Source organism: Phalaenopsis equestris, unplaced genomic scaffold (assembly GCF_001263595.1).
Source record: "Phalaenopsis equestris unplaced genomic scaffold, ASM126359v1 Scaffold000047, whole genome shotgun sequence".
NCBI classification, from domain to species: Eukaryota; Viridiplantae; Streptophyta; class Magnoliopsida; order Asparagales; family Orchidaceae; genus Phalaenopsis; species Phalaenopsis equestris.
In genome coordinates, this window is record NW_018164489.1 from 345,525 (window position 1) to 357,955 (window position 12,431).

Below are 12,431 nucleotides of genomic sequence, written 5' to 3' on the forward strand. Positions count from 1 at the left end.
TATATACATTTTTGTGCAATTAATTCATGTGCAGCGTCCTAGAAAAATGGGTCCCCTAGGTAATTTCGACATTCCGGACGCACCGGCGCAGTTCATTTTGTAGTCAGAGGTCGTTTTGATGAATTCATCGATTTGTGTGTCGATTTTCTCGTGTTGAAAGTATGGCAATACGGGTGTCCTTTCCTACCAAAATTGGTATCCCGGACGTGTTGGCGCAGTCCAATTTGTCGTCGGAGGTCATTCGGAGAAGTTCGCATTTTCACCCGTCCTTTAGGCTTAATTGAAGTCTGATTTCGTGCAATTTTGTGAACTTTGTGTATTTGGTGTGTGTATGTGACGAAAAAGTCGTGACGATGTTTTTCTAAGGCTTGGAGTCCTATTAGGAACTTTTCCATTGAATCTTCGCAAAATAACCCATAACCACTCGTTCATAAGACGATGGTCTTGTGCCAAAAATGCTAGACATCAAAGGAAAATAAGAATTGGCTAGAATTTTCTAAAAGTGTGGGCATCAATTCTAATTTTCTAAAACGATCAATAAGAGCTCCTAGAACTAGATCCTAGGCTCTAAGGAGGAGAAGAGTAGACCTCACAAAAATGAGGTCAACAGCATGTAAATGCCCCTTCAATTTTATTGTTCCTATTATTAATATCACTATTCCTCCAACTCTTGCACTGTAGCTTCCGAAGGCCTTTACACTCACTGAGGCATGCATTGGCTTAGCCTCTCAGTTTTACAGGGCTGGTTGTAAATGCTTCAAGTTAGTTTTACCTTTAAGGACATATAATTATAGCTAGAGTATAAAGCAGGCAAAAGTGAAAGAGAAGAGAAGGAGAAGGAAAGGGAAGCTAAATTTTCCAGGTAGATATCAGTTCTTTAGTGATTACTTCAATGCAAGGATTTTGAATCAAAGTTGCAAAATTTAAAGCCGATATGCACAAGGGTTACTTTCAGGCAGAAATTTTCTTTTAGAACTTAAGTTCGGAAGTTAGATATATAAATTCAATAAATTATATTTCATACTTTGAGCAGAAAAATACAAAATTTTGAAGTGGCCATAATGAGAAAGTTTGCCCTGTAGTTGATTTATTATAACTTAATTTTTAATTCATCAGGAAAAGTTTGATTTAATGTTTTGCATGTACTTTATATGTATTTAAAAAAATATACGCAAGAAAGCTATTGGAAAATCTTCATATTGCAAGGCACGTGTTTATCTCTTACCTATCATGATCATATAATTTTTAAAATTTTAAAATATGAATACACATGTTATAAGTATTACAAGTACTTTAATATTTTATTAAAAATGCCTGTTTAATAGAACAGTTAGAAATTTTTATTTACATATAAATGATTAGAATTAATTTGCATGCTACAAATGAATGATATATGCATTGAAATGCTCAACAATTAAAATGTGATGAGCTTAAAAAATGCCATGCAATATTAGATAGATTGGTAAGAATATGTTTATGATAATCTACACAGGTAGGATGATAAAAAAGAGTTCTATCCTAAAAAAAATACTAAATATAATATTTTTCTGATGTTGACTAAAAGTAGGGTACAAATATGGTCCCTTACAGAGGAAAAGAGGTCCTTAATATGCAGGCTTTGGGCTAAATTTTCAACCTTATGAACTTTGGGAGCATGCCTCGTTCAATTCACAACTCTATAATTGTCAATAAACCTAAACATGCATACATGACATATTCTAAGGCTAAAATAAGTTATTTCATATCAAGTAATAAATAAAATAAGTAAAAAAATATTTTAAAAATAGTCTCTTATATATTATGATTAAACATAGAGCATATTTTTAAAGTCACTTTAATATTTTATTAAAATGCATGTTTAATAGAACAGTTAGAACTTTTTATTTACATATAAATGATTAGAATTAATTTGTATGCTACAGATGAATGATATATGCATTGAAATGCTCAAGAATTAAAATGTGAAGAGCTTAAGAAATGTCATGCAATGTTAGAGAGATTGATAAGAATAGGTTGATGATAATCTACACAGGTAGGATGATAAAAATGAGCTCTATCCTATAAAACAATACTAAATATAATATTTTTCTGATGATGACTAAAAGTGGGGTACGAATATGGTCCATTACAGAGGAAAAGAGGTCCTTAATATGCAGGCTTTGGGCTAAATTTTCAACCTTATGAACTTTGGGAGCATGCCTCGTTCAATTCACAACTCTATAATTGTCAATAAGCCTAAACATGCATGCATAACATATTCTAAGTCTAAAATAAGTTATTTCATATCAAGTAATAAATAAAATAAGTAAAAAAATATTTTAAAAAAGAGTCTCTTATATATTATGATTAAACATAGAGCATATTTTTAAAGTCTCTTTAATATTTTATTAAAATGCATGTTTAACACAACAGTTAGAACTTTTTATTTACATATAAATGATTAGAATTAATTTGCAAGCTACAAATGAATGATATATGCATTGAAATGTTCAACAATTAAGATGTGATGAGCTTAAGAAATGTCATACAATGTTATATAGATTGGTAAGAATATGTTTATGATAATCTATACAGGTAGGATGATAAAAATGAGCTCTAACCTAATAAACAATACTAAATATAATATTTTTCTGATGATGACTAAAAGTAGGGTACAAATATGGTCCCTTACAAAGGAAAAAAGGTCCTTAATATGTAAGCTTTGGGCTGAATTTTCAACCTTATGAACTTTCGGAGCATGCCTTGTTCAATTCACAAATCTATAAATGTCAATAAACCTAAACATGCATACATTACATATTCTAAGGCTAAAATTAGTTATTTCATATCAAGTAATAAATAAAATAAGTAAAAAAAATATTTTAAAAAATAGTCTCTTATATGATTAGACATTGAGCATATTTTTAAAGTTTCCTTCACTTAATTTACCTCACTTGTTATTATGCCTGTTACTCTTCAAATAATTTCACTTTACGATTATAGGTATTCCACTAGACTAATGTATGATCGCTTTTTTAACTCTTATGTCCAAGTAATGATTAGTATATCACATTGCCTTAATTCTTCGTATATTTAATTTAGATTAAAATTGCTTATCTAACTTGATATTACTCTGACTGTTTATTCATGTAGAGGTAAAAATAAGATTATCGGAATTTGAACAAGTTACTAAGTTGATGCTAATTTTGATTGTACATAAAAAGCATAATGAAATAGATTACAAGATAAAAGTTTATTGCTATGGTTGTGCTTGATAAACCTTCAGATTTTTTGTGGTTAAATGAATAAAAATTTTTAAAATGCATCCACTCCATTGATATGTCAATCACTAGATCTATGTGAGTTAGAAATTATGTTATATAAAAAGTTTAAGTCATTCAGATGCTTAACATATCAATTTCTCTAATCTGACAAACAAAGTTCCAAAATGAATGTTGGTCATATATTCAGTCAAATAAATTATAAGCATCTCCGTTACGCCTTATGTTTGACTACAAGGGGTTATCATGGAACCTGGCATCATGAAAGATTCATATTGGATGAAGAGAAATAAAAAAAGTTTATAAATGGGGAAAACACCATCTATGGAGATTGAGATAATCATTAGAAAATAATGAAACCTCTAGCAAGTTTACAAAGTTGAATATTTTTCAATTCCTGTCTTCAGCAAACATGCTATTTACTATTTCGAACTTAACAATTTCTACTTCATTTTAGTTTCTCAGTGGTCTATGTTTGACTTTTAAAAAGGGTGTCTTTAAATAAAGGGATCTCAAAGTCAAAACTGAAGTGACTAAGGTAATTAGATATGTTTACTCCTTATTTTAACACACTTGTCTCTCTTCTATTATCAACTATCTGATTATAAAAAGTCAACAAAACGGCTGGATCAATTCGATGTAGCCCAATTATAGAGCTTACATCAGCTGGAATAAAAGATTGCTTCAATTATTCATCGTACAGAAAATTAAATTTGGAAAAATGAATTAACCACTAAAAGAATAAAAGTGAAAAATTACCCGGGGCTTGTTTGGGATCATTTTTTTTTTTTCTTTTGTTTTTAGAAGCATGTTTATTTAGTGTGTTTTTTATATGTTTTTATGTTTTTTTTTTAAATAAACATATTTTGGAAAACACTCAAAATAATTTCTAGGTGTTCTCAGTGTTTTCAAAAATAACATCCTCATCAAACATACCAAACATGTTTTTCTTCGAATCAACACATAAATAAAACAAAATGAAAACAAAAATAAGAGACAAAGAACAAAAGTGATCCCAAACGGTCCCTAAACAATTGAACCATTGAAAAATAAAAATGTAAATATTTGAAGGAAAAAAACAAATTGCTTGGGTGATTATTATTCAACAATATATACTTAAAAAGAAAAATGAAAACACATTTTCATGTTATAAAGCTATCAAATACACATTATTTGGCCAAACTTGGTAACGCGGGAGCTTAATGGAAAAAAAAATACCATGGTAATGTAGCAGCTACAGTACCGCGGACATATCAATCACGGAGGACAAGCCGAAATAATCGTGTTTTCCTTTCTTAGGCTTTATTTCCTATTATCCTTCGATCATTTTTAGTCATTTCTTATATATGTATTGTATCAGGGTTTGGAAGTCATTTTTTCGAGTGTTTTGTTTAGGACAACAGTCGACGTCCATTCTTCTCCCTTCGAGAGTTGTATCCAATGGATTGGATAGTGCTCACGGGGTGGTGATTATCTTCCACATATTGCTTCTGCATCCTCCTTCCCATCCATCCACATTTCGACTTGTTTTTCTTCTCCCTTCGAGAGTTGTATCCAATGGATTGGGTAGTGCTCACGTGGTGGTGATTATCTTCCACATATTGCTTCTGCATCATCCTTCCCATCCATCCACATTTCGACTTGCTGTAGCCATCCCGGACGGCGAGGAGTAGCTGTCCTTGCTCGTTCCAGCATCCCCAGCTGTCCCAGCCATGCCTTCAACCCTCACAGCCGCCCCAAATCCCCTCTACCTTGCTTCTGCCACCCTCAAACAGCAAACTGTTGATGTTTGACCTGTTGTTCCTTGCTGTCCACCAGCCTACCTTGCTGTCTGTCCGCCAGCCTGCCTTGCTGAAGACAGCAAGGTGTCTGCGCTTATTTTCCTGTCCTATTATTGTTTCTGCTCTTTACTGCACACTGCCGCCCAGGAAAGCAAGCGACCAATGTTGTGTCGTTGTTTCCCGCCATCCAACCCCTCTGCCTTGCCGCCACCTTTCCAAACCCCTGTTGATCGCCACCAACACCCCTAGATCCCACCCTAGTTTCATTATTTGAGTTGTGTCTATTGCTATTTCAGATTTTTGAATGCCGTGTCGGAGTATTTTCCTTGATTGTAGCCTCCTATTTGTTTTCGGTCATATTATATGTTTCTCATATTGTGGTTATGTTAACTACGGTATCATTTGAGCACCATCTAACAAAAAAGTAAAGCATCCCTAAAGTTTAAAGTTTAAAATCTAAAACTGCTTAGGCCAAAATTAGTTCAGAAATATTAGTAATCAGTAAACAGATATTCAAACAAATTTCATGGAAAATAAAGAAATTTATGTAAATGATAAATTACACGGAGGCGCTGTAATTTTGTTGCTGCAGATACTGCAATATCGGACAAAGATTCATGAGGCAATTGTTTTGGCCTTTGCATCCCAGCCACCGTAACAGCATCGTTTGCTTCAACCTAAAACAATATCTTCAAATAGAAAGAAAATGAGTGCTGAAAAAAAATATGCCACGCAATATGTGAAATAACTATATGTTTTGCCGCATAAAATAAGGCATAGAGATGGCATATCTCTCATCAATATTGCACAAAAACCAATATATGAATTACTATAACTGGCATAAGCCAAATCAAAACAGGTTTGTCCAATAATTTGTGACAAATAATTCACTGGCTTCCAGAAGAGAATGCCATGGATTTTGGTTTCAGTGCAAGGTTTTGAGATAAAAAACAATTTTTAGCTTCCATAGGAATATGTTCCCATGAATAACTTCAAACAACTAAAGAAAATCTTCTGCAAAACACATCAAAGTGTGACTTGGCAGATAAACAAATATTTTGTATTAAATTTTACCATATCTAGCTATTTCGCATCAAATGTCATAAGATATGGAAATAAAAAATAAACAGGGAACATTTTCTTTTAAATTTTCTCATGCCCAGATGTCATAACACCCTTTTAAGAGTTCGAATATCTTTTTTTTAAGTTTTGGAAGTTTCAAATCAGTAAAGGTTGAAATCAACACAAAACTAGTTAATATTTTAGGTTTCGAATAATTATTTTTCGATTGAAATAGAGCCAAAACTAAGTAAGATTTTCAGTTTAGACTAGTTTAGGCAGAACTCAAGAGTTTCAATCAAGTTTCGTATAAAACTCAACAGTTTTACGGAAAAATCATAGATTTTGAATTAAATTTTTGGTGGAACTATAGCAGTCATCAAAGCTTAACTAAAATTCTATCATTGAGGCACCAGACAATTCCATTTGTGATGTAACTTGAGACCCCGTTAGCTAATCTTTTTTATTTCTTAAAATACTACTTTTGATAATCAATAAAAACAATGTTATCGAAAAAATAAAAACAAACAAAATTATGAATTCAAAATTATTGAATCCTAGCGATAATACTAAAACCAATACAGATTTTTTACATTTTGGTTTGGAAGAAATGAAAAATGTCTCAAAAAATAGTGATGATCAAAAGACTACAAAAAAGGAAATAACAAAGGTATTAAATGTTAAACATAGCAGACAACACGAAGAAATTGCAGACAACAGGAAGAAGAGGAAGAAGAGGAAGAAGAGGAAGATGATAAGGAGGACTCTAAGATAGCAATTCATTACACCATAGCAGCCGGTTACATTTGATACGATAACATATATAGAGATAAGAGAATCAAGTTTGTTATGAAATGAATGGTGAAATTTAATCAATTGAAGTTGGGCGGTCCAGATTGCTCTTAGGTTGTTATTGGTGGTACTATTGCATGGTAGTAGAGCAGATTCCGTTACAACCCCCCTCAAACTGATGATTTCGGCAGGAATTGTCAGTTTGTTTGTGAGTTGCTGCAATCTTGATTTGGAGAGTGCTTTGGTGAAGGCATATGCCATTTGATAGTGCGTAGAGATTTGATGGACTGTAATGCTATGTTGTTGAACGCAGTTGTGGATGAAGTGGCAATCAACCTCGATATGCTTGGTGCGAGCATTATTTACGGGGTTGTTGGGTAATGCGTTGGCTGATACGTTGTCACAATAAAGATTGATTAAGGTTGAGTGATGTCAAATTCAGCCATGAGGCGACATAGACATATAATGTCTGTGGTAGTGGAGACAAGAGCCCTATATTTGGATTCTGTATAGCAGCAAGCTACAGTGACTCGTTTCTTGGATGACCAGGAGACGGGTGTGGGGCTGATGGGACCCTTCATTCAGTGGAGCTGACAACTATCCTCTAATTAAAAGCACAGTAGGAAGAAGTTGATTTCCTGTTAGTTGGGTTGCCGGCCCAATCAACATCAGAGTGGGCGGTGATGCATAGTTAAGACCAGTAGATTGGAAGACTAAGAGTTATATTGCCATTTAGGTAACAGAATATTCACTTGAGCTGGTTAAAATGATTGTTTGTAGATTGTTGAATCTGTTGAGAGGTGAGATTGACTGCGAAAGTAAGGTCTAGGCGGGTAAGTGTGAGGTATTGGAGAGAGCCAATATTTGGCGGTAAAGCGTTGGGTTGGAGAAAGGTGTGTGTTCGGATGAAGTGGATAATTGCTTGGAGAAACAGGGTTGGAGACAGATTTGGAGTTTTGCATGCCCACTGATTTGAGGATTCGGTGGCGTATGTGGATCGGGAAAGGTGGGGGTCGTAGGTGGAGGTGGTAATGTGAATGCCAAGGAAATAAGATAGGGTGTCGGTGTTTTCATGTTGAATTGAGATTGAAGTTTTTGGGTGGTAGTTTGAATGAGTGATGTAGAGATGTGCAGTGTTTGTGTGAAGACAAAATAGAGATGGATCGGAATTGCATGGTTTAAAGCCTAGAGTTTGGAGGTAGTTGGAGAGGGTAGCAAACCATTGACATGGAGCCCGTTTTAAGCCATAGAGGGCCTTTAAAGAGAAGACAAACATGATGGGAAAATTGGGATCTATGAAGCCTTGTGGTTGAGTCATGTAGATAGTTTCAATGAGGTGGTCGTGGAGAAATGCATTAGACACACTAATTAAAAGATGGGCCATTGGTTGGTGAGGGCAATGGTGATGACTACCGGAATGGTGGGAAGTTTAGCTATCAGGCTAAAGGTTTCGGTGCAGTGAAGACCATGTTGTTGTTTGTAGCCTTAGGATACTAAGCAGGGCTTTGTAGCGAAAGATGGAGCCATCAGCATTGAGTTTAGTGTGATAGGTCCATTTGCAACAAAGGAAGTTGTGATGAGGTGAAGGTGGGACTAGTATCTATGTGTCTTGTGATTGTAGAGCTTGAAATTCCTGAAGCATTGCCTCCCTCCATTTATGATGTTTAACTGCAGTAGCACATAGGATCGGGTGTTGTTTGGTGGATGAGATTTAGAATTTGTTGTGGTTTAAGGTGACCGGTTTGTAGTCTTGTTTGCATTCGGTGAGTGGAGGTAATTGTGTTTTGTGGGATGGTGTAGATAATATTGAGGTGGGTGTGAGTAGAAGTGGTAATTGTGGGATGTGTGGTGTAGCTAGAGGTGTTTTGGTGGGAGGATTGTGTTTGAATGGGAATATTTGTTCATTGAAGGTGACATGGCGGGATATGTAGATTTTGTGGGAGGATTGCTCTGAGCAACGGTATCCTTTTTGGGAGGATGCGTGGCCGAGGAAGACAAATGGGGTGGACATCGGAACTAGTTTGTGTTGAGTGTAGGGCTTTAGCCATGGATAGTAAAGACACCCAAATACTATGAAGTGATTGTAGTGAGGTGAACATTGTGTAGGAGTTCGTAAGGGGATTTGGAATTCATGATTTTGAATGGTAGTCGGCTAATGAGGTATGTGACGGTAAGGAGTGTGTCAGCCCAAATTGAAGGTGGTAGAGAAATATGTTGCATAAGAGTTCGAACGATTTCTATGAAGTGACAGTGTTTTCGCTACGATTCCATTTTGTTTGGTTGTTTAGGGACATCAGTATTGGTGTAGGAATCCATGTTGATCGGTTATAGATTGAAAAAATGGATTAATGTGCTTTCCATGGTTCTGGTTGATTTAATTTTATAAGGATGTTGATTTTCTATTAGAGATTTGAAATGAGGAAATTTTTGTGTGGTTTCATTTTTATTTCGAATATACATCCATTTATAGCGTGTAAAGTTGTCAATGAACACCAAGTAATATTTATATGCTTGTAAAGAAAAAGTGGGAGAGGACCCCCATACATCGGAGTGAATTAATTCAAGAGGAGACGAGGATTTTGAGCTAGAAATAGAAAAAGGAAGCTTATGGCTCTTTGATGCATGTCATGAATTACAATGTAAGTGCTTAGGAGCATTGCATAAATATGTAAATCTAGAAGCTATGATAGATTGCGTGTTGGGAGAGGCGTGACCAAGCCTTTGATGCCAAAGCTACGAAATGTGTTGACTAGGGACAAGAGCAAGATTTGAAGAGGACTCTGTGGATATAGGTGGTTGCACCGAATATAGCTCTTGAATGGAGGGGCCTTCAAGGATTGGTCGGTTGGTCCTGACGTCGGCAATTTGATATCCACCGAAAGTGAATGTGATAGAACAAGATTTAGCTTTGGTTGGTATGTGGATAGAGACAAGATTATAGGCTAAATGAGGAATGTGATTAAATTTGGGAAGGTATAGCTTACATTGGGGAGTAGGTAGGATGCCTTGGTCAATTTGGGCGATGGGGAACTTGCTTGTTGCCAACGGAGATGGTTCGATCACCTTTATAGTCCTGAGCATTTTGTAAGTGTTGTGGTTCAGTTGTCGGGTGTTCATCGCTCAACTATCAAAGTACCACTTGTTATCACTTTGCTCAGCATTTGTGGTGAGAAGGCTTGCTGGTGTTTGAAATTATTTGTTGTGTCAATACCCACATTTGTATGCTTCATGACCGGTTTTGCGACAAATTTGGCAGATTGGAGGACAGTTTCCACAATTTGTGCTTAAGTTGGGTTGGTTCAAACGAGCGAAGTTATTGTTCCTATTGCCTGATGCAGAGTTGTTGTTACGCCTCTATCGATGATTGGGGTGCTGGAATAGGAGGACGCCATGGAGAGGTAGCTGCGAGGATCGATTTGAGCGATCGCAAGAACCTTAGTACAACTCTAATACCAAGTTGAACATAGCAGATAGCAGGAAGAAATTGCAAACAACAAAAAGAAGAGGAAGAACATAATGATGAGGAGGACTGTAAGCTAGCAATTCATTACACCACACCAGGTGGTTTCATTTGATACAGTAAAGTAACAAATATAGAGATATGAGAATAAAGTTTGTTATTAAATGAATGGTGAGATTCAAAATGTTAATTTGGGCGGCCCAGATTGCTCTTAGGTTGTTATTGGTGGTACTGTTGCAGGGTAGTAGAGCAGACTCCGTTAAAGTAAGTAGGTTAAATTATATTTTCTCTCAATCTTCCTCATACATTTGACCAACAAAAGTTAATTCTCATCCGCTATGAGATTAACACACAGAAACAGCTACCACATAACGTGAAATGAACTTTAAACAGCTCAATCCCTCGATGTTCTGTGACTTATCCAAAAATGATCTGCACTAAATCTTGGCAGTTGTCAATGGTTGCAAGAAGACAGACAATGGAAGGACCCAAAAAGGTCATCATGCCTAAAAGGATCCATAAGCCATTTTTTCCTCATGGACAACCACCAGACTAAAGCACTCATGAAAAAACTTAATTTTGGCTAAACCTATCTTTCACATCGAATTCAATTATTTCTATCATCAAACACTACATATGTCAGAAAATTTTCACTTAGAAAGCACCATAATTAAAATATGAAAAAAGCAGTATAACACAGAATGAGCTGCAAAGCTATAATCAGACGACATTTTGAGAAGATCTAGCATCCAAAATCCATTGGAAACTAAAACTATCTTCATCAGGAAAACCGATTATAAACTCCGTAAAAGTAAGCAGTTTTCATCAAACGCTATCTACTAGAAGAGCATTGCTATGGGATCAGAATTCACGTTGCTCCATAAACAGCATACAGCTCTATAAATTTATAAATGAATGTTTAATCGGAAGGAGAGAAACCAACCGTGCTAATCAGATCAAGAATGATGGACAGTTCTTGTTGGGCGAGTTGCAGGTTCTCCACCAAGCTCTGCCACGGCCACGCCTGATTCCCGGCCGCCTCCTTGGAGCTGTTCTGCTTCTTCGCGTCTCTCTCCACCACTAAAGAGAAGTCAATACGCCGGATCATGTCGAGTCGCTTCTCTTCATAGCCGATATCTCTGCGTCAAGAAATGAGAGAAACATATAAAACAAGCTTTTTTTTTACGAGCGGAAGGGGAAAGAGCGGAGATTCAATTCGCACGCAGGGAATTGTTCGTTGCCAGCTTCGTCGATGGCTTGCAGTCGTTTTATTGGGAGTTTGTCGAGATCAATCTTCATGTTCCCGTCCATGCCTCTGCACTCGATCTGTAAGGTAGCACTGTAACCCTAGAACAGCTCTGCCGCGCTGCAGTGTCGCCGGGAAGCTGGTGCCACCACAATGGTAACAATACTTGGAGAGGCTCTATGTTCGGTCGGAAAAATTACTAGGTCGGGATGGTCAAGTATTTCGAATTTATTATTAGGCTCATTTTACATTCATACCACCTAATCCTTTGTATTATATATAACACAAATATACTTCTTTTATATTTCTATCACCCGAATCCTTTATGTCACATCAATGATGACAAAACTTTTAAAATCTGAAATATTGACATAATTTTTATATACGCACACAGGTATATTTGAAATTGTGTGTACTAAAAAAATCATTTTGTTTATGGTAGAGGGATTTAACCGTCTAGAAGAGAAAAGTACGACTAAGTCAGACCCACTGCTAGGAAATCGTGAACGAGTAAAGCCATGCAATTTGAGCCAACAAGGCAAAAACAGACTCACAAGGAAGAGAAAAAAATGATTGGATGATCCAAGCACGAGTCATTCATTTGAAAATGAGACAAGAGTGATTTTTAGCCATCCACTAAAGGAATATATCTCATAGCAAAGTCGATCCAAAAAAATATTCATTTCAACAAAGTATCTTAGATCATCTTGCGAAGACCCCAAAGACTCTTCTATATAGATCAAAGATAGTAAACCAAGCTAGATTAGTCGATCGAACCATAATGACCACTATCTTAAAAAGATTTGACGGTTCATAAGAAAATAGTACAACAG

General features: G+C 35.9%; 1 protein-coding gene across 2 annotated transcripts in view; it reads right to left on the reverse strand.

The window, feature by feature from the left end:
• The window catches only part of LOC110019092 (mediator of RNA polymerase II transcription subunit 17), a 20,904-nt gene extending 9,079 nt beyond the window's left edge, over window positions 1-11,825 (reverse strand). The window contains exons 1-3 of one of the 2 annotated variants that reach the window (XM_020716657.1): window positions 11,575-11,825; window positions 11,296-11,491; window positions 5,605-5,718 (exon numbers count right to left, since the gene is read on the reverse strand). In XM_020716657.1, coding sequence (XP_020572316.1) covers window positions 5,605-5,718; window positions 11,296-11,491; window positions 11,575-11,663 — 399 coding nt within the window. In that variant the 5' untranslated portion in view covers window positions 11,664-11,825. Of the gene's footprint in view, window positions 1-5,604; window positions 5,731-11,295; window positions 11,492-11,574 lie in introns of those variants that run through there. The other variant, XM_020716659.1, reaches the window with a different exon arrangement.
• Between the last annotated feature and the right edge of the window lie 606 nt (window positions 11,826-12,431).